Source organism: Rhinatrema bivittatum, chromosome 4 (genome assembly GCF_901001135.1).
Source record: "Rhinatrema bivittatum chromosome 4, aRhiBiv1.1, whole genome shotgun sequence".
In the NCBI taxonomy this organism is placed as follows: domain Eukaryota; kingdom Metazoa; phylum Chordata; class Amphibia; order Gymnophiona; family Rhinatrematidae; genus Rhinatrema; species Rhinatrema bivittatum.
In genome coordinates, this window is record NC_042618.1 from 147,195,954 (window position 1) to 147,223,690 (window position 27,737).

The following is a 27,737-nucleotide window of genomic DNA, read 5'->3' on the forward strand; positions in this document are numbered from 1 at the left end:
AATTAAATCTGGATAAAATGGAGGTGATGGATATATTGGATAACCTGTGTCAGACACAGGAGAATTTCCCTATTAGCTGGGCCAATTATAAAATTAATTATTTGGGGTTTCAGATACATAAAAATCCTATTGCTATGGTATTCTTTGAATTATAAACTGATAATTAAAAGATTTCAGGAGCTATTAGAGAGCTGGAAATAACTTTCTGTATCATTTTTGGGTAGGACTGCACTGGTAAAAATGATGCTGGCTCCCAGACTTTTATACCTGATTCAAATGTTACCTATGCCTTTATTAGTGAAAGATATTCAAGAAATTAATAGAATTTTTAGCTGCTTCTTTTGGAGAGGAAAGAAGGTGAGAATTTCTTATAACACACTGATGGTGCCTAAATCAGAAGGAGGAATGGGAGTCCCAAATTTTCGCATGTATTAGCGGCACAGATAAGAATCTTAGGGGATTGGTTATTACAACAAAATGACTACACGTATCTTAAAGTTGATATATGCTGTGACTTACTGTTTGGATTTACAAGACATATTGCATGTATCAGATACAGATTTATCACCAGATATTCATTCTTCAATGTTAGTATCTCTGATAAGAAAGGTCTGGTGGTGGTTGCATTGCCACATGTCTTTAGATGCTCAAGTTTCTTTATTTCTCCCCAACATAGGCAATCCACATTTAAGTGAAATAGACTCCTATATATTTAAGAGAGTAAAGCCCGGATTTTAAAAGGGCTACATGTGTAAATTTTGGGGTTTACATGCATGACCGGGCCTTGCGCACTGTGCACATTTTACAACAGGCCCAGGTACGCGCAGAAGTGCTGACCAAGGGAGAAGGGGCAGCCTGGGGGCAGGCCAGGACAGCGCCATTAGCTGCTGTCCCGGGGAAGCGCAAGCCAGCAGCCGGCCGGCGCGCCAGATTACTTCTGCTCCAGAGGAGCAGTAAGTATTAAAATAAAAAATAAGGGATAGTTAGGGTAGGTTTAGGGGGCGGGGAGGAGAGGAGAAAAGGGAGGAAGGATAGAGTTAGGTGTAAGAAAGTTCTCACCCAGTCCGCTCCTTAATTTGGAAAATATCCATGATGGATCTTTTTATGATGAATACAGGTATCACAAGCCCAGAAGAAACTTAATCCAACTTACATTCATCAACATTTTGAGTGGATATTACAAAGCATTGACTCGTGACATTTGGGATCTTTATCCGATACTTTGATCCTACTCCACATGATCTCTTCATTTATTTTTTGGATTTCTTAGGTGTCTTAATTAGGAACTGTTTTCTCTTAATAATGCTGGAAGACATTGTGTGGATCTACAAGAGCTATGGGATGGGAGATGGGAAAGGGGGCGGTTTATATTTGTAATAAGAAAAGAATTAGATTGATTTATTTATTTGTTTTTCTATACCAGTGTTCGATCTGGAATATCACATCGGTTTACAGTGTAACTAGGGTTTTTGAGAAGACTGGGGCTACTTATTATACATTGAAACTTTATAATATTTTACATTGTATTTCAGCTGAACAAGGGGGAAATATGGAATTGCTATCAGATCATTTGCTGCTTTATTGCTGTTTAATAAACACAATTTGAAAAATAATTGTCCATTGTACCTAAAGACTGGAGAGTGGCCAATGTAACCCCTATATTTGAAAAGTACCCCGGGGTGATTCGGGAAACTACAGACTGGTGAGCCTAACTTCAAGGCCAGGAAAAATAGTGGAAATTATTCTAAAGAACAAAATCACAGAGCATATAGAAAGACATCATTTAATGGGACACAGCCAGCATGGATTTACCCAAGGGTAGTCTTGCCTTCACAAATCTGCTGCATTTTTTTGAAGGGGTTAATAAACACGTGGATAAAGGTGAACTGGTAGATGTAGTTTATTTGGATTTTTAGAAGGCATTTGACAAGTCCCTCATAAGATGCTCCTAAGAAAACTAAATAGTCATGGGGTAGGAGGCGATGTCCTTTCATGGATTGCAAACTGGTTAAAAGACAGGACACAGAGAGTAGGATTAAATGGACAGTTTTCTCAGTGGTAAAATGTAAACAGTGAAGTGCCTCAGGGATCTGTATTTAGACTGGTGCTTTTCAATATATTTATAAATAATCTGGAAAGAGAAATAACCAGTGAGGTAATCACATTTGCAGATGATACAAAATTATTCAGAGTAGTTAAATCACATGCTGATTGTGATAAATTGCAGGAGGACTTTGCAAGACTGGAAGATTGGGTGTCCAAATGGCAGATGAAATTTTATGTGGATAACTGCAAGGTGATACATATAGGGAAAAATAACCCATGTTATAGTTAAACGATATTAGGTTCCATATTAGGAGTTAAAACCCAGGAAAAAGATCTAGGCATCATAATGGATAAGAACATAAGAACATAAGAAATTGCCATGCTGGGACAGACCAAGGGTCCATCAAGCCCAGCATCCTGTTTCCAACAGAGGCCAAAAACCAGGCCACAAGAACCTGGCAATTACCCAAACACTAAGAAGAACCCATGCTACTGATGCAATTAATAGCAGTGGCTATTCCCTAAGTATAATTGATTAATAGCCATTAATGGACTTCTCCTCCAAGAACTTATCCAAACCTTTTTTGAACCCAGCTACACTAACTGCACTAACCACATCCCCTGGCAACAAATTCCAGAGCTTTATTGTGCGTTGAGTGAAAAAGAATTTTCTCCGATTAGTCTTAAATGTGTTACTTGCTAACTTCATGGAATGCCCCCTAGTCCTTCTATTATTCGAAAGTGTAAATAACCGAGTCACATCTACTCATTCAAGACCTCTCATGATCTTAAAGACCTCTATCATATCCCCCCCTCAGCCGTCTCTTCTCCAAGCTGAAAAGCCCTAACCTCTTCAGCCTTTCCTCATAGGGGAGCTGTTCCATCCCCTTTATCATTTTGGTTGCCCTTCTCTGTACCTTCTCCATCGCAACTATATCTTTTTTGAGATGCGGCGACCAGAATTGTACACAGTATTCAAGGTGCGGTCTCACCATGGAGCGATACAGAGGCATTATGACATTTTCCGTTTTATTAACCATTCCCTTCCTAATAATTCTTAACATTCTATTTGCTTTAACTGCTGCAGCACACTGAGCCGACGATTTTAAAGTATTATCCACTATGATGCCTAGATCTTTTTCCTGGGTGGTAGCTCCTAACATGGAACCTAACATCATGTAACTACAGCAAGGGTTATTTTTCCCTATGTGCATCACCTTGCACTTGTCCACATTAAATTTCATCTGCATTTGGATGCCCAATCTTCCAGTCTTGCAAGGTCCTCCTGTAATGTATCACAGTCTGCCTGTACCAAAGCACCCCTAGACTAGGCGGGAAAAGATCTGCACCAAAGGACCCTTCTTCCCGCGCCATCACAACTAAACGGTAATGTCTAGTGAAGTATGCAGAGGGGACCACACTGCCACCCTACAAATCTCCTTAGGTGACAGTAACATTGAAATCATTGGTTCAGTGTGCTGCAGCTGTCAAAAAAGCAAACAGAATGTTAGGAATTATTAGGAAGGGAATGGTGAATAAAATGGAGAATGTCATAATGCCTCTGTATTGTTTCATGGTGAGACCACATCTTGAATAGTGTGTGCAGTTCTGGTCACTGTATCTCAAAAAAGATATAATTGCACTGGAGAAAGTACAGAGAAGGACGACCAAAATGATAACTGGGATGGAACGGCTCCCTTATGAGGAAAGGCTAAAAAGGTTAGGGCTGTTTAGCTTGGAGAACAGACAGCTGAGGAGAGATAGGGCATACGTCTATAAAATCATGAAAGGACTAGAACAAGTAAATGTGAATTTGTTATTTACTCTTTCAGATAACAGAATGACTAGGGGGCATTCCATTAAATTAGCAATTAGCACATGTAAAACAAATTGGAAAAAATTATTTTTCACTCAGTACAACAAGCCTTACCCACAAAATGGCAGGAAGTCTTGCCTGAACCTTTCATTGGTTGGGGATAACCTAATATACAAAAGGCTGGTAACATGGGAATAACCCACTTCTTTGTTGTCAGGATAAATTGAGCACTCTCTTCCCAATACTGATGTATTTTAGGGCAAGACCACGTACAGTGAGGATGTTGTTAGGGCAGTTATTGTAGCTGGATTTAAAAAAAAAGGTTTGGATGTTTTTGGAAGAGAAGACCATAAACTGCTATTAATCAAGTTGATTTAGGGATTAGCCACTATTACTTACATTAGTAGCATAGGATCTAGTTAATGTTTGGGAACTTGCCAAAAACTTGTAACCTGGATTGGCCACTACTGGGAACAGGATGCTGTGCTTGATGGACCCTTGTCTGATCCAGTATGACAACTTATGTTATATTCATATACTGTATTTGGACAGACAGCGACTTTCTCAAGAAAATATAAAAAAGATGGTTGCACTGTATTTCAATTCAAAACAAAAGCAATAGTTCACAATTTTAGCAAGTAAAGACATGTTAAAATCTTTGAAATGACATTTTACAATTTGTAAGATATGTCTTTACTTGATGAATAGTTGATTTTTGCACTTGGTAAATTTTGGATTTGTATATAGTTTAAATATTTAAAAGCAAACAATGTGAATGGTTTTTAATTTAAAAAATTATTTTTTTTTGCATGGTCTGGAGTATGAACCTTTATACCAATTTGCTACAGAATTGCTGCAGAATCTTGAAAAATCTGCTTTAACTTGGAGCTCTGCAAATAATAAGTGGGTAACCTGAAACACATGGAAGTCCTAAAGTCAGACAGTCACATGTCAGTAAATCCAAAATTAGAATCCCAAGGATCCAAACCTTCATAAAATCAGACAGAGTTTGCCAACTTGCCCCAGCTCCACTGAACAGGCTGATCCAATCCTGATTTTGCCCCACTGCATGCAAGGAATTGTAGTTCTGATCATCCCATTGATTTCCCTTAGACAGTCCAAAATACAAGTCCATGCCTAGCATTTTGTTGTCACTTTGAAGGAAGTAGTGGGAATTTAAAAACAAAAGTCATATTAAAAATTAACAATTATTATACAATAACTAAAAGATCAAAATATTGAACACCACAATAAGAAATAACAGAAAGACAAATATAAATCCAGTTATTTATAAAAACCTGTCTTGCCTATGTTTCAGCAGATCTGCGTGCATCAGGATTAAACCTTAGATAAATTTCTTAGAAATATAGCAGTCCAAATAAGTTAAGAAATGGAACTAAAATATAATTCAGTTCAAAAATAAATGCTTAGACCTTAAAAGGGTGCTGTCCACATAGTACATAAAATGCTCTCTGAATCCACTCAGGCAAAATTTACACTTTATTCTCACATATTGTTATGGGGATCACTTCATGTCTTATTATACCTAATGGACCAATAAATCTTTGCAGCCACTTGGTGGCAGCCAGTTCACCATGAGGGAGTCCAAACATATAGATAGACAGATAGCTGTGATTCCGGATAAACATACCTATGTAATTAAAATCAAATACATTTGTCTGGCAGGCAAGAGACAATTATTCAGGGGGCAATTTTCAAAACAGCCTGCATAATTTCAAAGTCAGCAGGTACTTTTGCCCATGAACTTTGTATCATTTCAAAAAGGGGAAGTATGACCATACTTTCCTTTAAAACTTATGTAGGGAAAAAGTATCCATAGAGATTTGCACCTGCTTTTTCCCTCCAAAATAAAGCGCATCTTTTGAAAACGCAATATTAAGTGCGTTATTGCATTCCCCACCCTATGCCCATGCCGAGAACGCCTCTACTAAATGTGGGGAAAAGTGTCCACACTATCAGGCCGACACAGTAAAGACGCAAGGAAAACAGGCACTCAGTGTTAAGCACCCGCTTCCCTAATGCGCACCCAGCCACCTCTCCTGGTCAAGTGATACAATATTTAAATGAGGGGGTCACGCTAACATGGAGGCGCTAGGGACAACTGCACGCCCCTGGTGCTTCCTTGGCAGTGGAAACCCAGGAGAGGCGGCTGTCGGAGGGTTAGGAAAACGAACGCTCAGTTTTATGAGCATCCCTTTTCCTAACCTGATCGCTGGCACACTTTTTTTTTTTTTTTTAACCTCTTGGTTTTTCCAACTTAATACCGCCACGATATTAAGTCAGAGGCTATATAGAAAAGCAGAAAATACATTTTTGGGCTACTCGGAAATTAATGACTGCTCTGGGCTGGCATTAATTTCTGAACATTAAAATGTGTGGATCGAACGCACATTTTTTGTATCTGGAGCAAATAGCCTCATCAACATGCATTTGCATATGATGCGCGCTATTAGTTTTGAGGGGTGGGGGGGTGGACGCACATTTTGGACATGCTAAACCCCTTATGGTATAAGGGGTAGTGGACGCGCGTTCGCTCAGCTGACCGCACTGTTTGTATCGGCCTGTATGGAAGAATGCATATACTTTTATCTGCAGCAGGGTTCGCAGTTTTCAAAAACTCCTTTTACTCGGGTCAATAGTCATGTACTCATGTAAACAACATTTGAAACTTGCCCTTGGGTAAAGCACACAAAACAAACTTGCTGGAAACAATTTATTACCCCAAAGAGGACTGCACCAAGTCTGGATCCAGTATCAATGAGGATCTTGCCCGTCAAGTCAGGAAGCACATGCTGATACAGAAACTTCAGCTCCACACGAGAGAAAGAATGAGATAAGAATTCTGCAGTCAAAACACAGCAGAAGTCAAAGCATCCCTTCATAGCAAAGCCCAGAGTGCAAGTCAGGACACAAACAGCAATGTAAAGCACACAGGCACACAGTATTACAGTCCTTATTGTCATCTTCCTGCAAACGCAGTTTAAAATGGGTTTTGTGTGAAAGTTACTTGCGGACTAGACTGGACTATCATAAGCAAATTCCTCTCAAAATTATTTCTGTGCACTATGGGGCCTCTGCATTAAAGGTTAGCGTGCATGTTACACCATTTTGTGTGCACACAGAATACTGGGTAAAAAGATATTAGCAAGAACATGGTAAAATTAGTGCTTATCCACATGTAGATGAGGGAAAATGGCTGAAAGGCAGAATATAAAATAAATAAAATAAAAAATCATTTGAAAATGAGGCTTTAGAGCAGGGGTCGGGAACCCATGGCTCGCGAGCCAGATATGGCTCTTTTGAGGGCTGCATCTGGCTCGCAGACAAGTGTCGCCATACTTCGCGGTTCCCCGCTGACCCAGCTGCTCCCCGGTCCTCCGCCGCCCGGGCTTAAAATGCTGTCAGCCCGGGCGGAACGCGGCAGGACAGCTGGAGTCAGCGGCACCGGAGTGCTCTCTTCTCCCCCCCCCGCGGCCCGGAAGAGGAAGTGGAGAGCATCGGGTGCCTGCGCGGGAAGAAGAGAGCACACTAGCGTGGTCTCTTCTTCCGCGCAGGCACCCGATGCTCACCACTTCCTCTTCCGGGCCGCGGGGGGGAGGAGAAGAGAGCACGCCAACTGGAGTCATCCGGGTGCCTGCGCGGGAGTCATCAGGTGTCAGCCGGGTGCCAGCGCTGGAGTCATCGGGTGCCTGCGCGGGTCTTCCCGCGCAGGCACCCGATGCTCTCCACTTCCTCTTCCGGGCCACGGGAAGAAGAGAGCACGCCGGTGCTCTCTTCTTCCCGCGGCCCGGAAGAGGAAGTGGAGAGCATCGGGTGCCTGCGCGGGAAGACCCGCGCAGGCACGCTAGTGTCCGACGGGAAGAAGACTGCAGCGCGGCTCGGAGGAAAATGAAAATCTTCAACCGCGGCCGATGGGACTCCGCCTTCGCCTCCGCGAGGGCTGAAAATGAAGGAGGTTAGCGTTGGGAGGTGGCTGCTGCTGCCGCGAGTTCCCGGGGGGGGGGGGGAAGGGGGAGAGAGAGAGTGAATGAATGAGCGAGCAAGCATGTGTGTTTGAGATCCTGTGTGTGTGAGTGAGAGATTGCATGTATGTGAATGATTGAGAGCCTGTATATGTGAAAGAGAGTATGTCTGTGATTGAGATCCTGCCTGTGAGAGAGAGAGCATGAATGTAAGTTTACCATTGGGAACCTGTATGTGTAAGTTTGTAATTGAAAACCTGTTTGTTTGAAAGAGTATGTGTGTATGATTGAGATCCTTTGTGTGTGAGAGAGATCATGTGTATGTATGATTAAGAGCCTGTGTGTATAAGTAAGAGAGAGATCATGTGTGTCTGTGTCTGATTGACAGCTGGTTTAGGTGATGGAGCATGTGAGTATGTGATTGAGAGCCTGTGTTTAAATGAGAGAGAGAGAGACCATGTGTGTCTGTGTGATTGAGAGCTGATTTAGGTGAGGGAGCATGTGAGTATGTGATTGAGAGCCTGTGTTTAAATGAGAGAGAGAGACCATGTGTGTATGTGTGTGATTGAGAGCTGATTTAGATGAGGGAGCATGTGAGTATGTGATTGAGAGCCTGTGTGTAAATGAGAGAAAGAGAGGACATGTTTGTAAGCATGTGAATGAGAGTCTGTGTGTGAGAGAAAAAGACAGCATGTATTTATGTGATTGAAAGCCTGTGTGTGTGTAAGCGTGAAAAGATAGACAGCATGTGTGTAAATGTGTAATTAAGAGCCTATATAAGTGAGAGAGAAAAAACATATGTGAGTGACTGAGAGCATGTGTGTATAGGTGTGTCATTGAGAGCCAGTGTGAGAGAGAGCGCTGGTATGTGACTGAGAGAGGAGAAAGTTCCAAGCAAACCACCCCACCTCCTGCTAATTCAGAACAATCTCAGGACACCTGGATATCAAACGTTCCCAGGTATGCAGAGCAAAAAAATTTTTGTATCCTTATTATTTTTCATTACTGGATCTTTGTGTCTGCTATTTTGAAATATTTTGTTGGTATCTGGAAATGTTTTATATGAGTTTTTAATTATTGGATATTCCACTCATCAGCTGTTTCGAAATATGTTCTTTTTGTTAGTACAGTTTTACTGCTGCTGATTTTATATTTCTTGATTTGTTTTATAAGGATGTTGTTACGGCGGTGGCTGCTGTGCTACCGCCTCACCACCAGGGGTCCCTCTAGGGCTGGCTTTCCTGACAGGCCCAGTCCATCTCCTATGTCCACTCTATGCTCTGGGTGTGCCCTCTTAACCCTGCCTGACAGTTGCCTCGGTGCTTCGGCATCGAGCTCACCTGGGCTCCCTGCTCTAGCCTGCCTTGCGCGGCCTTCGGGCCTATCCTTGCCTTGCCTTGCATGGCCTTCGGGCCTATCCTTGCCTTGCCTTGCCTTGCCTTGCGTGGCCTTCGGGCCTATCCTTGCCTTGCCTTGCGCGGCCTTCGGGCCTATCCTTGCCTTGCGTGGCCTTCGGGCCTTTCCTTTCCTTGCCTTGCCTTGTGCGGCCTTTTGGCCTTCTTCCTTGATTTCCATACCTGGCCTACGGGCCTTCCGTGTGTGTGTGTGTGGCCTACGGGCCTTCTGACCTGCCTTGCCCCGCTATTGGTGTGTGGCCTACGGGCCTTCCGTGTGTGTGTGTGTGGCCTACGGGCCTTCTGACCTGCCTTGCCCCGCTATTGGTGTGTGGCCTACGGGCCTTCCGTGTGTGTGTGTGTGGCCTACGGGCCTTCTGACCTGCCTTGCCCCGCTATTGGTGTGTGGCCTACGGGCCTTCCGTGTGTGTGGGTGTGTGGCCTACGGGCCTTCTGACCTGCCCTGCCCTGCTTACTGTGCCCTGACCCAGCCTGGACCCAGACACTGCTGACTGCCGCCTGCCCTGACCCAGCCTGTACTTGACACTGCCACTTGCCGCCTGCCCTGACCCAGCCTGTACTTAGACACTGCCACTTGCCGCCTGCCCTGACCCAGCCTGAACCCAGACTCTGATTCTTGCTGCCTGCCCTGACCCAGCCTGGTACCTGACTCTGTTCGAGCTTCCTGTCTCTCTCCACCTGGAGCCACCCTGCTGGGTGGTGTGCACGACTCCTGTCCGGAGCCCTAGCGTAACAGATGTGTGATGTTTCTTTTTTCCTTTGTTACACTGCATACAGAGACTCTGGCTTGTTGCAGTTTCCAATTCAGTTTTTGTCTACATGCTTCTTGTTATGCATTTTGGTCTCTTTATTCTATGTTAGGTGAGGGACAGCACGTGATTCAGGTGAGGTTTTCTGCTGGCGTGTAGTTTCTGTGTAGGACTCTATAGCAGCCTGACTTGGTCCGTTTTCCTAATAGGAGATGTATTGGTGTCTTAAGGCCTGGTGTAATATTTTCAGAGACTTATTGTACTTTAAAAGTGTGATCTTACATAAAATGCACACATTTACTTGTATTTAGTTTTAAACATATTGTATGGCTCTCATGGAATTACATTTTAAAATATGTGGCGTTTATGGCTCTCTCAGCCAAAAAGGTTCCTGACCCCTGCTTTAGAGAATGCACTGTTCCTCTAGTCATTATTTTCATTGTCCCTCTAAGCCTAGAAGTTATAGACTTTAGTCATCAGGGGTTTTATTTTGTTTTTGTTCATTTGGTTTGTATATTAGGATGTTTGCCCATATTGGTGTTTGGGTTGCTCTTCTCTGATTATGGGCTGGATTCATCATGCTGTCATGGGATCTGTCAATCAGGCCCAGGAGGCAGAGCTTGTCAAAGCAGAGAACAGAGCTTTGCTCTCTGTGGCTGCGCGTGTGTTCCCACGCAGGAAAGTAATGGAATCTCCTCAGTCTGTGATTAAGCCTTAGTGTAGTCGAAGACTTGGTGACTGCCAGGGAGGAGGGTGGGTCAGCATGGCTAATTCATCCTGCTATCTACGGAAACACCGTTTACGGTAAGCAAACTTGCTTTTTCCCGTCGATAGCAGGGCTGAATTAGCCATGCTGTCATGGGAGTCCCAAGCTCCTGATCACGTTGTTTATGATATATATATATATTTGTACGTGATCCCTGACAGTGTGGCGGTCACCGTGGACAGGAGGATAGAGATTGCAGTATTGCTTACCCTATCTTCGCATCAGTGGCTGCTTGTTGATCAAGGCAGTAGTGAGATGTGAAGGTATGGAGCGATGACCATGTTGCTGCCTTGCAAATGTCTATGGGTTGCACATTCTTAAGCTGTGCCAAAGAGGCTGCTACTGCTCTGACTTGGTGAGCTTTAGGAGCAGAATGTAGTTGTAAATTCTGTTTATCGTAACATAATTTGATGCACTGTACTATCCAGCTGGAGATGGTGCGTTTAGCCACTGGTAATCCAGGTGCCTTCGGATCAAAGGAGACAAAGAGTTGAGAAACACGGGAGTCCGAGTTTGTCCTTTTTTTGTAGTATGCTAAAGCTCTTTTACAATCTAATGTATGCAGTAATTTTTCCCTATCATTTGCATAAGGTTTAGGGAAAAAGGTGGGTAATTCCATGGTCTGATTGAGATGGAATTGAGAAACCACTTTTGGTAGGAAGGATGGGTGAGTTCGGAGAACTACCTTTTGGTGATGAAATTGTAAATATGGAGAATAATGGACCAAGGCCTGTAATTCACTAACTCTATGTGCCGATGTTACTGCAACTAGGAATACAACTTTCCATGTGAGGTATTTAATATGTGCCGAGTCCATGGGTTCAAATGGGGAAAGCATGAGCTGTTCCAGAACTATGTTGAGGTTCCATGGAACTGGAGGCTTAGAGATCGGAGGACGAATGTGAGTTAGCCCCTTAATGAAACGAGATAGTAAGGGGTGATTGGATATAGGAATATTGTTAACTGGTCTATGATATGCCCCTATGGCACTGAGATGAACTCTGATGGATGATGTTGCTAGACCAGCTGTATATAGTGTATGAAGATAATCAATGAGCAACTCAGATGAGCAGTCCAATGGTGGTACACCTTTGGAAGTGCACCAGGTAGAGTAACATTTCCATTTATAGATATAATATATAATATAATATATAATATATCTCCTTCATTACATCAAGTCCTCCTCACTGTAATTAATTTTGCATCATTGTAAATATTTTTGCTTTCAGTTAAACTCCTTCCTCTCTCCTCTCTACTTCCAGTTGTGCACCTCCCTGTTTTAATGTAACTGCTATTTTCTAACCATGCACTTGTTATAATTCGTTGTTCGCTGTATAGCTCACTCCCTGTTTATTGTAAACCGGCATGATATGATTCTTATCATGAATGCCGGTATAAAAAAAACACTAAATAAGTAAATAAATAAATAAATAAATACTTTTTCCTTGTGGAGAGTTTCCTGGATTTTAACAAGATGAATTGTGCCGAGGTGGAAACTCCCTGTTCTGTTAGAAGGAGCCTCTCAATCTCCACGCTGTCAAGTGGAGAGATGAGTGCAGCGGGTGTAGAAGCATCCCTTGATCTTGGAAGAGAAGATCCTGGCGATTCGGTAATCGAATTGGATCCATGATGGATAGTCGGAGAAGGAAACTGTACCACGGTTGCCTCGGCCAAGCCGGGGCTATGAGTATCAGTTGAGCTTTGTCTGCTATGCATTTCTGAATTGTCCTTGTTATGAGTGGTATGGGAGGAAAGGTGTATAGGAGGCCTGTCGTCCACTGGATGAGGAAGGCATCTTGAGCGATCCTGAATTGGCTTGGTCTTATCGAGCAGAATTTGGGAACTTGAGCATTGATCTCTGTTGCAAAGAAAACTACTGAAGGTGTCCCCCACTGCATGACTATGTCTTGGGCTATTTCTGCACTGAGTGCCCATTCGTGAGGATGAAAGATGCGGCTTAGCTTGTCCACTCTTGTGTTTGCAACTCCTGGTAGGTAAGTTGCCTGGAGATGTATGCAATTTCGGTGAGCATGTTCGAAGATTGTCAAGGTCTCCTTGCAAAGGGACCATGAATCGGACCCTCCTTGTTTGTTGATGTAAAACATCGCGACTTGGTTGTCCATGTAGATCATGACCCTGCATCCTTTCAGGTGGTCTTGGAACACTCATAATGCATTCCGAATTGCTCTGAGTTCCAATAAATTTATTTGCAGGTTCTGTTCCGAGATTGTCCATAACCCTTGTGTTTCATAAATCGAGGTGTGCACCCCAGCCCTTGCAAGACACATCTGTGGTTAAGACTGCGTTGTGAGGAGGGGAACTGAACAGTGCTCCCTTCGATAGGGTGGAGTCTAGGAGCCACCATGTTATATCTTTTCTCATTTCGGCGGTTAATGATAACTTCTGTGTCAATGGTTGCGAATGTTGTTTCCATTGACGTTTCAAGCCCCATTGCAGGTGTCTCATGTGTAGCTGGTGTTGGGAACCATGAAATTTGCCACTGCCATGTGGCCGAGGACTACTAAAACCTGTCTCGCTGAAGGTCTCTGAGTCTGGTTCAAGAAGTGTAACAGAGTACGGAATTGTGAAATTCTGTCACTTGGTAGGTATGCCCTGTTGCACGTAGTGTCCAGACATGCTCCTATGAACTGTAACTGTTGTGTTGGTTGTAGGTGTGATTTCTGAAAATTGATCACCAATCCTAATTCTTGCAAGCATTGTATCACTCGATGGAGGTGTTCGAGTAAGATGTTTGGAGTTGGGGCGATTATGAGCCAGTCGTCCAGATATTTAAAGATGGTTATACCTTGTTGTCTGAGATGAGCCACCACCACTATCATGCATTTGGTGAACACCCTGGGTGCAGCCAATAGTCCAAAGGGGAGAACTTTGTATTTGTAGTGTTGATGGCTGTAGCGAAAGCAGAGGTAACGCCACGAGGATGGGTGGATTGGAATGTGTGTGTAAGCATCCTTCAGGTTGATGGAACACATCCAATCGTTGGTTTGAATCAGAGGAAGGATTGATTTCAATGATACCATTTTGAATTTCTCTTTGGTGAGAAACTTGTTCAATTCTCTTAGGTCTAGGATGGGGCGAAGGCCACTCAACTTCTTGGGTATGAGGAAGTATGGGGAATAAAATCCTACTGATTTGGTCCCGGGGTAAATCTGTCGAATTGCTTGTTGTTTGCGAAGCAAAGCAATTTCCTCCCCCAGTTGTGGTTGGACGTTGTGAATCTGGAGTATGGAAAGATGAGGTAATATGGGTTTTGTGACAAATTGGAGTTGGTAGCCGTGACGTACTATCTCCAAAACCATTGATTGGATGTTATTCTCTCCCAGGTTGTCAGGCAGGAATGAATCCTGCCGGGTGGTGCTTGATGTTGTGGTGGTGGCTGGGTAACTAAAAAGATGAAGTCGCTTTCACTGCAGTAGCCGGCTGTTGTGCCTGCTTGTCTCTGTTACGTGGTTTACCTCTACGTTGGTTTGAGGTATTCTGTTGTGGAGCAGGAAGCTGGTACGCAGGGTAAGTCTGTGTACAAAAGAACTGATAAGATCTGTAGGGTCTCCTGGCATATGATTGCCTACGAGTAGATCCAATATATCGTCATGTGGTTGAATAGTTAGGATGTGATGTTAATGATTGTACTGCTAGAGCTTCTTTTTTCAGTTTACCCACTGTGTCCTGAAATCGTTCTCCGAACAGGTTATCTCCTGTACATGGGAGGTTCGTTAGTTTCTCGTGCAAATCTTCACGTATGGAACTTGAACGTAACCATGCTAGTCTGCGGGCTGCAATGGCTGTTGCCGATGCCCTAGACGATATTTCATATGCTTCGTAGTTTGACCGCAAAAGGTGTCGAGAACACTCTTCCATGTCATGAAGAGGCGGAGGTATCTGATCCTCAGTCGAGGAAAGCATACCTTTTATAGCTTGTATGCAGTCATATAGGTATTGTACCATGTAGAATCGATGGTGCATAATTCAGGCATTCAACACTGAGTTATGGTATATTTTCCTGCCAAACTCATCTAAATATTTGTTGTCTTTGCCTGGTGGGTATGAGGAATGTGACTTTGTTTTCTTAAATCTTTGCATCGTCGACTCTACTACAATTGAAGCAGGAGGTAATTGTGGTACAGAGTATGGTGATGTTTTCCTCATACAGAATTTTATGTCCGTTTTTCTGGAAACCGCTGCAATTGCATAAGGTGTTTCCCAGGATTTCTGTAAAACTGAATGTAGGAACTCTTGTAGTGGAAGAGATGTTTGTTCCCCTGGAGTCTCAAAAATGTTTAGGAGACCTAGGGTTTCTGACCTAGGGTCTGTCTCTTTTTGGACCTCTAGATGTAGTATTGTACCCAATTTTTCTAGAAAGTTTGGGTATGTAAGGTCTTCCAGAGGGGAATACGGCTCCTGATGTTGTTCCTGCGGATCTGATGGGAATACCGTAGATGATGATGGGGATGTTTGCGGTGAAGAAGAATCAAATGATATATCTTGTTTATAATTTGGTGAAGCTGGTCGGTTTACAATGGGAGATGTCGGAGGCTTCACTGACTGTTCTCTATTAGTGTGCGTCTTATGTTCCGGAGAACTGTCATAAGAACATAAGAACATAAGAAATTGCCATGCTGGGTCAGACCAAGGGTCCATCAGGCCCAGCATCCTGTTTCCAACAGAGGCCAAACCAGGCCACAAGAACCTGGCAATTACCCAAACACCTAGAAGATCCCATGCTACTGATGCAATTAATAGCAGTGACTATTCCCTAAGTAAACTTGATTAATAGCAGTTAATGGACTTCTCTTCCAAGAACTTATCCAAACCTTTTTTGAACCCAGCTACACTAACTGCACTAACCACATCCTCTGGCAACAAATTCCAGAGATTTATTGTGCGTTGAGTGAAAAAGAATTTTCTCCGATTAGTCTTAAATGTGCTACTTGCTAACTTCATGGAATGCCCCCTAGTCCTTCTATTATTCGAAAGTGTAAATAACCGAGTCACATCTACTCGTTCAAGACCTCTCATGATCTTAAAGACCTCTATGATATCCCCCCTCAGCCATCTCTTCTCCAAGCTGAACAGCCCTAACCTCTTCAGCCTTTCCTCATAGGGGAGCTGTTCCATCCCCTTTATCATTTTGGTTGCCCTTCTCTGTACCTTCTCCATTGCAACTATATCTTTTTTGAGATACGGCGACCAGAATTGTACACAGTATTCAAGGTGTGGTCTCACCATGGAGCGATATAGAGGCATTATGACATTTTCCGTTTTATTAACCATTCCCTTCCTAATAATTCCTAACATTTTATTTGCTTTTTTGACTGCTGCAGCACACTGAGCTGACGATTTCAATGTATTATCTACTATGACGCCTAGATCTCTTTCTTGGGTGGTAGCTCCTAATATGGAACCTAACATCGTGTAACTACAGCTAGGGTTATTTTTCCCTATATGCAACACCTTGCACTTGTCCACATTAAATTTCATCTGCCATTTGGATGTCAGCAGGAATATTAGTCATTTTGAATGATGACTGAAGAGTTTCATAAAAACCTGCTAAGGATTGGGACAATTGATAAAATGCCTCTTTTGTACGAGGGGGCATTATTGTACGATCATCTGGTTCTTGTGACTCACATGCTTTAGAGTGCATTGGTGTGTTCTGAGATAAAGTAGTGTATACTTTATGGTCTTTCTGTTTTTTGTCGCATATGATGTCCCTCGAATCCTCTGAAGCTGTAGAAGCGGTAGAGGAAGCAACTTGTATTACCTCTCTGTGAAAGAAGGTATTTGAAGTTGGTATGTGAGATGATTTAGAAGTTGAAGGGCTTACTTCCCATGTTGCACTCCTCTTTTCCGACCTTTTGTGGTGGAAGTGTCGTGAGTGCTTATGATAATAGTGTGACAAGGAGTCTGTATGACTTCTCCATGAAGACAGTGATCGTTTTCTACGTTTTATTGTAAACTCTGTCGAATCATCTCTCGAAGAAAGGGAAGTACCCAAACGAGGTGAGGTTATTGGTGAAGAGGCTGAAGAAGACCTGTGTGCGGGTCCATGTCTTCGTTTCAAGTCAAGAAAAGGCCCTTTTCACATGCGATATGGCCTTATCGCACGCGATAACGCTTTGAAAAAAAACTAAAATAAAACAAACATAGGGGTTAAGACTAACTGCTAGGGATACATTCATTTGAAACAAAAGTGTAAAATGTGACAAATGATCCCATTTTTGTTTCATTTAAATGAATCAAAAAATGTAAAAAAAAAAAAAAAAAAAAATTTCATAGTGCGTACTATTAGCAAACAGTGTCCACTGTTTCCCAAAAACAAAAAAATTAAAAAATTAAATCCCATAAAAATAAAAAATCTTCAAAAACAAAAAAATGTGTGCAATTCCTACTAACTGCTTTAATATTTTTATCTTTTATGATGTAATTTGTCTTGGGGTGCATCGGTTGAGAAAGAAATCAAAATAAACAAATACCTACTTTAGACCAAATGTTACATTTTTTGGCATACACTGTACTAAACCAGCCCAACATCAAAGGGTCAGTTTACACAGGGGATTTCATCCCCCAAACCCCCATCAAAATTGTCCCAACATCCTGATCCAGTACCCAACCCTCCCTATCCAGATCCCTCGACTGATCCATCAACATCCAGGCCATAAACCAATATCAAGATTGCTCCATCATCCCTATCCAGGGCCCAACTCCTTATTGTATGTGTAGCTGCTTTGGTAAAGAGATCACTGTGAGATCCTTGAGGGGCAATGGATATATCTGTCCATCTTTTTCTTAATGAATTAGCCCCAGTTTAGACAATCTTTAGGTATATTTATAGCCCTTTATTATCGGGAAGGGCTATTTTCAGCCCCTCTACAAATACTTTGTACTCCGCAGCCAGCAAGCCGATTTTCAAAAGGATATTCTCCACAGAGATTCCCTTTGAATATCCTTTCCTTGGCAAGGCCTGTGAGTACTTAAGTACCCACAGAGTTTGCAAGTGCAAGCTCCCCACCAGAAAGTAAACACAGAGATTTAAAAATAAACTTCCTGCACTCACTTTGCAGAGATGGCTTTAGCACTGCCACCATTGCCATCCCTTTTTTCTGCCAAAGGGCCAAGGGGCAATTTTTGGGCTTTTTTCTGTAGATAAACACCCATTTACTCATGGAAATCCCTTTGAAAATTGTTCCTTTAGTGGTCTTTCCTTGTACCTTTTTAATATCTGGACAGAATTTTGGATGAAAACCCTGTGGTCTGACAAACTTCTTATCCAGTGGTATGAGAGTACCCTCCTCCTTTATTTTAGCCCATTTAAGGCAAGAATTTGTAGCTGCTGCTGCTGCTAATTGACTGTGTGTGCTCACTCCCAGTCTGCTAACAACTAATACACCCACATCTTTTTACTGGTAAGTGTTTGTATTTATTGTCCCTTTTCAAAGTACTGCAAATGCCTAGTTTTCTACTCCAAATGCATTATCCTACCTTTCTACAGATTAAATCTCATCTGCCAGCCCCAGCACCGGATGGCAAGTACATCTTTTCAGCCAACAAAATTGGGTCATACAGAGGCTCAGTGGCTTGACATCTAGCAGGTCTGGCCTTCCTGTTCAAAGCATGTGGATGAGGAGATCCCACCAAAACCTTCCTGTTGAGGAGGTGGTTGATGGGTTGGTCAAAAACGTTGGGGACGACTATGGCTTCCAATAACAAGCGACCTGCTGGGGACCCTTGGCATGAATACTCTTGGCATTCATCTGCGCTTTTGACTTCAAAACCAGCCTCTTCTTTGCCTTCCAGCTGGCCTTTTGGAGCTTTATGCTTGAGCGAGTTGTCATATTCAACAAGAATGATCCGAGTTCCTGTGGCATGCTTTTGCAAGACATGACATATACACCTCTAGCGCTCCATATCAAGACAAGTATGCGTTTGGACCAATTGTTGCCCCTTCTTCGGCATTTGAGGGATTCGATGGCTGCTCCACATGCCATCATTATACATTTGGGGGGCATCAGCTTTGATGAATTATCAAGCAAGCAGCTAATTAGGAGGATCAAGAATGATTTGCCTGAGTTATCTGCTTAGTTACCGCATACTTATTTCTAGTGATCAGATATTATTCCTCATCCAAAATTGAACGATTCAAGACTGTGGAGGAGGGGACACAATTAGGTCAACTAATGGAAAGATATCCAATGTCAGGGTTTGTTTAGGCCGGGCAGAGTCCATCTTTCAGACATTGGCTATGATATTCAACAATGCTCTGCAGGAGGCTCTGGAGGGATGGATGTTGGGGATTGATGTCGGCTGCAGCCATGTTGGTGGGGGGCATGAAGCAAGGGCACACCCTACTTCATGGTTACCCGGGCCAGTAGGGGCATTTTGGACGTGGTGCAGGCAGGCATCACGGTCCAGGTCAGCAGTAGACTGGCACCTTGGGTGCCATGGGTGCCTCAGGGCGCTGCAGGGTGTGGCATGCCGGACGTTGGGGGCCCCCTTGCTTGGGAACGAGGTGGGGGGCCCAGGTTCGAGGCTGCCTTGCTTGGTTATTGCAGCGGGCAGCGAAGGTGGTGGTGTAGCCGGGTTTTGGCAACTGCCACACCGGCTCAGGTACCAGTTTGTCTAGGGATATACATATATTGTTAATAAAGTTGCGGCCTTTTTCATCCAATCTCTGTGTCCGTTGTTACCCCATTGTATTAGAGAATGTATGCACGTATGGATATGGGTCAATTGGAGGAGATGGGGTGGTAGGAGTATGGGGAGTGGGAGGAACATAGACGGGACAACACTACAGTTGTGGTTGCTAGAGTTAATGAGTGGGCCCGTGCCCCCCCGTTCCCAGAGGCCACAAGTAACCTGGTGCCATGCTCGTGGCGGCCTGGTTGCATCTGAGCTGTGGTGCAGCTTCCCTTCCTTCCGCCGCCTGGGGTGGCCGAGGTGCATCTGGCCTCTTCTTTTCCTACCTAGTGTCTCTCTCCCACCCCCCCCTTACTTTGTTAAACAGGAAATTTCTGGTCGATTAATGTTAGAATTTTTTATGTTAGTCAATTGTATAGCTATATCTGTATTTGACTGCTTGTATATGAGATAGCATAAGAACATAAGAACGTGCCATACTGGGTCAGACCATGGGTCCATCAAGCCCAGCAACCTGTTTCCAACAGTGGCCAATCCAGGCCATAAGAACCTGGCAAGTACCCAAAAACTAAAGTCTATTCCATGTTACTGTTGCTAGTAATAGCAGTGGCTATTTTTTAAGTCAACTTAATTAATAGCAGGTAATGGACTTCTCCTCCAAGAACTTATCCAATCCTTTTTTAAACACAGCTACACTAACTGCACTAACCACATCCTCTGGCAACAAATTCCAGAGTTTAATTGTACGTTGAGTGAAAAAGAACTTTCTCCAATTAGTTTTAAATGTGCCACACGCTAACTTCATGTTAGCACCCAATGTTAGACAGTGTGGCATGTTTACTATTGTAGTATGTGAATGAGGCAGCTAGCAGCACATGTTAGGTAGTCACCCGATGGCGAAATGTGCAATTGTAAGGTTAATGTCGCAGTACAAGGGGGAGGAGGATACCCGGGTCGTCAGGGGCATTTCGGATGTGGCGCAGGCAGGCATCACGGTCCAGGTCAGCAGTGGACTGGTGCCTTGGGCGAGGTATTCCGTTCACCGGAAGTTGGGGGCCCTTTGCTGGGAGACGAGGCGGGGGCCCGGGTTCGAGGCTGCCTTGCTTGGTTACTGCGGCAGAGGTGATGGTATAGCCTGGTCTTGGCAACTGCCGTACCGGCCTGGGTACCAGTTTGTCTAGGGGCATATATAGATTGTTAATAAAGCTGCGGCCTTTTTCATCCAATATCTGTGTCTGTTGTTATTCCATTGTTTTAGAGAATGTATGCATGTATGGCTATGGGTCAATCAGAGGTGATGGGGGCAGTAGGAGTGCGGGGAGTGGGAGGGACGTAGATGGGATGACCCCACAGCCATGGCTGCTACAGTTAAGAAATTGCAGATATAATTAGGGATCACCCGGGTGCTGAGGAATGCAAGGGCATTGAAGGTCTGCTTAGCTGCAGGAGAAGAGTGAAACATTTAATATCTGCCTTGTATAAGTCGCTAAGGGTGGCTTTATGTGAAAAAGATACCATGCCCAGATTCCTTTCTTGTATAAGTTTTATAGGAAGCTTATCCAAACTGGCCATCCCAGTGTCGAAAGGTTTGCTGAAATCCAGTTATACCATGTTCCGAACATATCTCTGATCTAGTTCTGTGGTCACCCAGTCAAATTGATCAGATTTGTGATCCAGATTTGTGGAACATAGATATGTGGAACATATTTGTGGAACAGATTTGTGGAACATAGATATGGACAAAGAAATGGACAGTATAGACAAAGTTAAACTGGAAAAGGTTACGACAAATCACTAAATGTTATAAGGGGTAGGGGTTACAGTATAAGCTGCTAAACAGGCTGTACCGCACTCCGTTTTTGGGGTTTTTTTTGCTAAATTCAGCAGTGTCAGTTCAAACTGTTGAAGAGAGTGCGGACACAATTTAACATTTTTTCACATGTGGTGGGAGCGTCCAGACACTCAAGTATTCTGGGCTAAAGTGTCTGATTGTATTTATGATGTATGCGGACAAAGACTGATGGTTAATCCTGCTGTTTTTCTGCAGGGGAAATGGTTTACTAGATGGGAAATGAGAGGGTATAGGAAGCTGGTGGGTCACTTGTTACATGCGACGCATTTGATAGTGGCTCATCAGTAGAAAAGCTCTCCTACTGTTACATGCTAGGAATCTAAGGTGTTGGATATTGCTTTAATGGGAAAATTAACTTTTGCCTTGAAGAACCAGGCAGATAGATACAAAGCAATATGGGGGCCATACTGGAGCTGGGGGGAGTGGTTGTAGTTTGATCTCTTGTAAGGTATATGCTGGAGTATATTTTCTATGCCTTTGTTGTGTCAAAATGTCATTATGTTTATAGCTGTATGCTTGTTTGGAAAAATTACAAATAAAGAGTGGAAAAAAAATCCCCTTGATTGAAATCTGCGACACCAATGTGTGAAAGAGGAAAGAGATACATAGCAGAATCCTCTTATATGCACACCTTGGGAAAATATTCACATTTTATATCCATGTGACTTCTGCTGCGTAAGTTGGGGCATTTTAAAAGGGGTGCGCGTCCATGTCACTGCCAGTTTCACCAGTTTGACTACCGGTTTGCACAGTTAACAGCTAGTTCCTCCAAGATCCCTGGTTTGCTAGTCTGCATTCCCCCCAGTTACCCTAGATCCTTTAAATCTCTGAGAAATGGCTTTTTCTTTTTATTAACTTACAACTTGACTCAGGTAAACTTATGCAGCAGGGGATTTGTGTGCAAGCCCAGGCGCGTAAGTATTTATGCACATATTTCTTGGCCATAGCCCGAAACACCCATGTCCCGGCCCAGATCACACCCACACCCACCCCTTTCTGAAAACCTTTGAGATGTGAGTGCTGTGGGAGATACGCGTGCATCTGGGCAGCTTTTAAAATTTGGTGGGCGTGCATCTCCCGATTTTGGCATGCACTGGGCTTTTAAAATTCACTTCTATGAGGTCTATATTCAGACACAGTCCAGATAGCAAAGTTAGCCAGATAAACCTATCTAACTAACTTTGGAGGCACAGTCAACAGTGCAGCCACACTATTGAATATAGCCAGCTATCTTAATTAGTTAGCTGGCTAACGATAGCCGGATAACTTTAGGACAGTTTTGACTCAAACAGACTTCATCTGGCTAACTGAATATCATAGTTAGATGGTTCACTTAACTGGCTAATTCAGCTCCTCCTAGTTACGCCCCTACACTGCTCCTAACTTATCCGGCTAAATTCTAGTTATCTAACTTATTAGCCAGCTAGAATTTAGCTGGATAAAGACTGAATATAGCTGGGTCAGCCAATTAGATGGATAACTATTATGTTATCTGTTTAAATGGCTTTTGAATATGGACCTCTATGAGATTTGTAGGTCCCTTTCTCCTATTTGGAAACACTGGATTCCAAGAATCAGAACTTTACTATTACTACTAGTACTTATCATTCAAGAAGGAGTTAAAATTTCAAGACACCTCACCAGTTCTGACAGCAGGGAAATAATGCAAAACCAGCCTGAACCAATACACTTACCTAAAGGAGCAATCTGATGAGAGCCACAAGTTGCACAGTAATGTCTGCTCATTTTGCCTTCCTCACACAGTGTGTCTACAAAATCATCACAGTACAGGAATGCATCGACATGAATGGTGGGCACTGGATTCTGCTGCATCTGAAAGAAATACAAAGGGTAAATCTTTGATGACTAGGACAGCGAGATCATAAGTGCCAGATGCCTTGGAATTAGACTAACAAATCAGGACCAATTTATCCTGTCTCTGAGCTGTACATGTCTATTTCTAATGCTCCAGAGAGAAATGGAGAAATTCTTCTCAGAGGGTCAAAATGAAAAAAGAAAAGAGAGAAAGAGAACAGCGAGGGCAACTGAGCAGAAAATCAAGATGACATCATACTAAGTGAGGAAATTCTTGGTGGAGCAGAAGAGGCAAAGGAAAGCAGCAGCTGTTCTGACGACATTGATAGATAGCACCAGAATAAACTAAAACACTTGAGCAGCTTTATAAAAAAAAGCTCTTTTATCAACTATTAAATAAATATTCTTACAGTAACATGTCAAACAGTAAGCTATGCTTCCTCGCCAGCTTTTTCAAACAGATGAGACCTCACCTAGGGATGTGTATAGAACACCAATTTGCCACATATCTGAAACAAGCAGTGCTAGAGCTAGCAAATCAGCAACTGGAAATAATTATAAAATATGAATTTTGTACTCCTGTCGCTGCTTAGGACAGTCAGAGAGCAACTGTCTGCTGTTCTGGTCAAGCAGCAGCTGCTCTTGCATTGCTTGGGCTCCAATTGCAGCTGGAAGCAGAAGGTAATGAAAAGTTTCAGCCATTTATGTCTGGCATCAGTATATGAATTTAAAAAAAGCATAAAGATGTATCTAAAGTTACATAGGCACTCACTTGAAGAATCTGGGTTATATCTCAACAGATTTACCAGTTAGCCCAGATTAATGTTTTAAGGGGTTTGGACTCTGTTGTAGAATCAGACAATTATATATGTTTGATGTTTATTTTAATGAGTAGATGGGGAAAGATGGATTTTGTTGTTATCTGAGGGAGATTATGTCACACAAATCTGATCAATTTGACTGGGTGACCACAGAACTAGATCAGAGATATGTTCGGAACATGGTATAACTGGATTTCAGCAAACCTTTCGACACTGGGATGGCCAGTTTGGATAAGCTTCCTATAAAACTTATACAAGAAAGGAATTCTCTTACATTCCAGCACAAGTTGAAAACCTGGCTCTTTCCTGATATGGAAACATCTTTGGTGGTGGGACTAATGGATTGCCTTTGCAGATTTCATTATGATGTGCTGTTTTATTTCTTTGTTGGGTGGCTGAGTTATTTTTCTTGGATTTTGAAGTTTATTTTATTTTTATCACTGGTTGTACTCCACTTTAATTGGTCTCTTGATTAGGAAAACAATATAGAAGAATTTTCAAATAATAAACTAATAAATTATTGTTCTTTTTGCAATCCATTCCATTTCAATTCTTGAATCTTGTATTTTGGCATCTGTATTTTCTGAGGGGATGTCTCCAATTTGGATAATTTTTTTTATATCCTTTATTTTTTAAATTTTTCAAATATAACAAAAAAACCCAACAAAGGCACTTACAAGGCCATGAGTTAGGAATCAGTAAACATCGCCCCCCTCCCACCCCCCAAGCGCTGTCCAATATAGTCCGGAATCAGAGTACGCTCTGCAATAGTGCAGTAATATATAAAATATTAACGACAGTATGATAGGACACCCAGGTAAGTCCACAGATCAGGTAAGTGACCAGACCAGATAGGCAACGACTCCTGTTTGCCACTGGTGTGTGAAGTCCATAACATAACATGCTGCATCCGAAAGTCCTTCTTTGTGTTTGGGGATATGGATGGGGTGAAATCATGTAGACTGATCCAGAATTTTGCTGCGGGCTCGATGATTGACGGAGAGCAGGTACGGGTTCCACATGTCCAAGTACAGATCGTATCATTTGCAAGATGGTGAATACTTCGCCGACAAGCGTTCATAAACGGCTAAATGGTGTAACTTCAGCCGCCAATGTGTTAAGGATGGAGGTTCTCTATTTAACTACTTGGCCAAAATTGTCTGTTTCGCAATTACTGAGAAAAAGACGTTGGACTTGCTGGTGCATTCCTGGAACCGTGTCCTTCATAAGATGTAGTAGGCATACTTTCGGGTCTACAGGTAGATCCAACTTGAGAAGACCACCGAGGTAGTGGAGGACTTTAATCCAAAATTGTTGGATGGGATTACAGTTCCAGAAATTATGTAGAAGAGTTGCACAGTTCGAAGGGCATTTGAAACAGTTTGGGGAGGCCGTCAACTTCCATTTGGACGACTGTAGTGTGGAAATATAAATTCTATGCAAAAGTTTATATTGGGTTTATCTCAATTGCACATTTTCCACACATTTAGCTATAGCGGTGAAACATTGCTTGAGCTGAGCAGCAGATGTAGGACTGTTGAGATCATGAGTTCACAGCTCCGCTAGTGTGAGAGTTCTGTCCGAGATTTCCAAGGGGAGAAGTTTTTTCACAATACTGGAACATGACATACTTGGCAGTGGTACTGGCTAGATACAACGGTGGGCTGGCATGCCCACATTTGTAAAAAGTGACAGATCTGTAAGTAAGCGAAACATCCAGTAGAAGGCAGGGCATATGCTGTTTGTAGGTCCGGAAAAGATCGTAAGTGGCTTCCAGTGGGGTCAAGCAGGTGATGGACGTGGGTTAAGCTAGCCTCTTGCCATAGGTTGAAAACAGAATGTTCCCAACTGGGAGAGAACGTCAATAGTCCCTTTATTGTAGCAAAGGTCAAGGTGCGCCACGAGACACGCAGCTGTGTACATAGCCTTTTCCACATTAAGCGACAAGCCGCAATGTTAAGGAAAGTCTTGAATATGTGGGGGCAAGCTCGCCCTCGTAGCCACCAAGAGATTGCACAGTGCAAAAAGTTGGCCCCAATCCTGAAGTAGAGACGTAGGTGTTAGGATGCTAGTGGCACCTAGCCAATCTCGTATATGGTTTTCACTGGAGAAACAAAAAAGCACGCATTAGCCTGACAGTGTTAATGCAGCCTTTGGCTGCCGGAGGTCTGCAGTGCCCCAACATCCGCATCTATAATGTTGCTAACTTTGTTCTTTGTATAAGTCCGTGAGATGCAGCTGTTGAATCCATATCGGTAACATATGTAGGACATATAGCCATTTAGGCAGCTCAATCATTTTAAAAAATTTGTACGTGTCTAGATATAGATAATGGGAGGGTCATCCAGTCCTTCAATTTTTGTTTGGTTCTGGCAAGAAGAGGGAGAACATTGGCCACATATAAATTTCCAATATCAATCGGAATGTGTATCCCCAAGTACTTCATTGAGTTGGTGACCCATTTCAAGGGAAAGTGTCCCGGCCAGATCACGTGTACCTGGCCAGTGACATCAAATCCGAATTTTTGTGAAACAGAGAACATGTAATCCCAAGCCACCTGGTTGAACTCTTTCTCTGCGAATCCTACCACTAGGGCCAGGATATTTCTCGCCTTACAATGAGTCATGGCCACCCAGAGACTGAGGAGATGCTTGCTAGCCTTTCTGCCTTTCACAAAGCCAACCTGGTTATCTGATATCAGATGAGGCAGTATTGCACTCATCCTTGTGGCCAGTATCCTTGCAAATAATTTGACATCATAATTTAACAGAGAGATGGGCCTATAGGATGATGGATTTAGTGGATCCTTGCCAGGTTTCGGAAGTACGGCGATATATGCAGTGGTAGCTTCCCTAGTAAACCCTTGATGGGAGACTACTGCAAAATAAAACCTCAAGGAATCCCCAATATCAGATTTTAACAATTTATAGTAGTCAGCATTGAAACCATCTGGACCTGGTGCTTTGTGTGACTGACTAGACCCAATATTTTCTCAGCTTTCCTGTATTGTAAATGGGGCATTTAACACTTGTAACTGCTTAGTGGTGAGTGTAGGTAAAGTAAGGGAGCTGAAAAAAGCATTTTCCTCAGTGGCTGCATGGGCCTGAGGTTCTGCAGCATAAAGCTTCTCATAAAACGTTCTAAATATTTCGCAGATTTTTTAACCTGAGGTGTGTTGTACCCCTTGTCTGTCTTTGAGGGCTGCAATAAATGCCGTTCCACGTTGGGCTCGGACTTGGTTCGCCAACAATTTACCCATTTTATTTCCAAATCTGAAAAGCTTATGCGAATAGCAGAGTAAGTCGTGTTGTGCCCTTTGATGTATGTAACAATTTAGAGTGTTCAATAAGTCCCGATATTTCTGTTTGGCTTGACTAGAGGGATGCGTCACCAACTTACGTTTCGCCGCACGTACTTCCTTCCTGAGATCTATGAGCTGTTTAAAAACAGATGAACATGCCATACTAGGTCAGACCAAGGGTCCATCAAGCCCAGCATCCTGTTTCCAACAGTGGCCAATCCAGGCCATAAGAACCTGGCAAGTACCCAAAAACTAAAGTCTATTCCATGTTACTGTTGCTAGTAATAGCAGTGGCTATTTTTTAAGTCAACTTAATTAATAGCAGGTAATGGACTTCTCCTCCAAGAACTTATCCAATCCTTTTTTAAACACAGCTACACTAACTGCACTAACCACATCCTCTGGCAACAAATTCCAGAGTTTAATTGTACGTTGAGTGAAAAAGAACTTTCTCCGATTAGTTTTAAATGTGCCACATGCTAACTTCATGGAGTGCCCCCTAGTCTTTCTATTATCCG

At 42.9% G+C, this 27,737-nt stretch overlaps 1 protein-coding gene across 5 annotated transcripts in view; it reads right to left on the reverse strand.

The window, feature by feature from the left end:
• The window catches only part of LOC115090178, a 100,287-nt gene that overhangs the window by 37,647 nt on the left and 34,903 nt on the right, over positions 1–27,737 (reverse strand). For all 5 annotated transcript variants that reach the window (XM_029598949.1, XM_029598948.1, XM_029598950.1 and 2 more), the window contains 2 exons: positions 22,977–23,115; positions 6,604–6,725 (listed from right to left, as the gene is read on the reverse strand). In XM_029598949.1, coding sequence (XP_029454809.1) covers positions 6,604–6,725; positions 22,977–23,115 — 261 coding nt within the window. The remainder of the gene's footprint in view (positions 1–6,603; positions 6,726–22,976; positions 23,116–27,737) is intronic.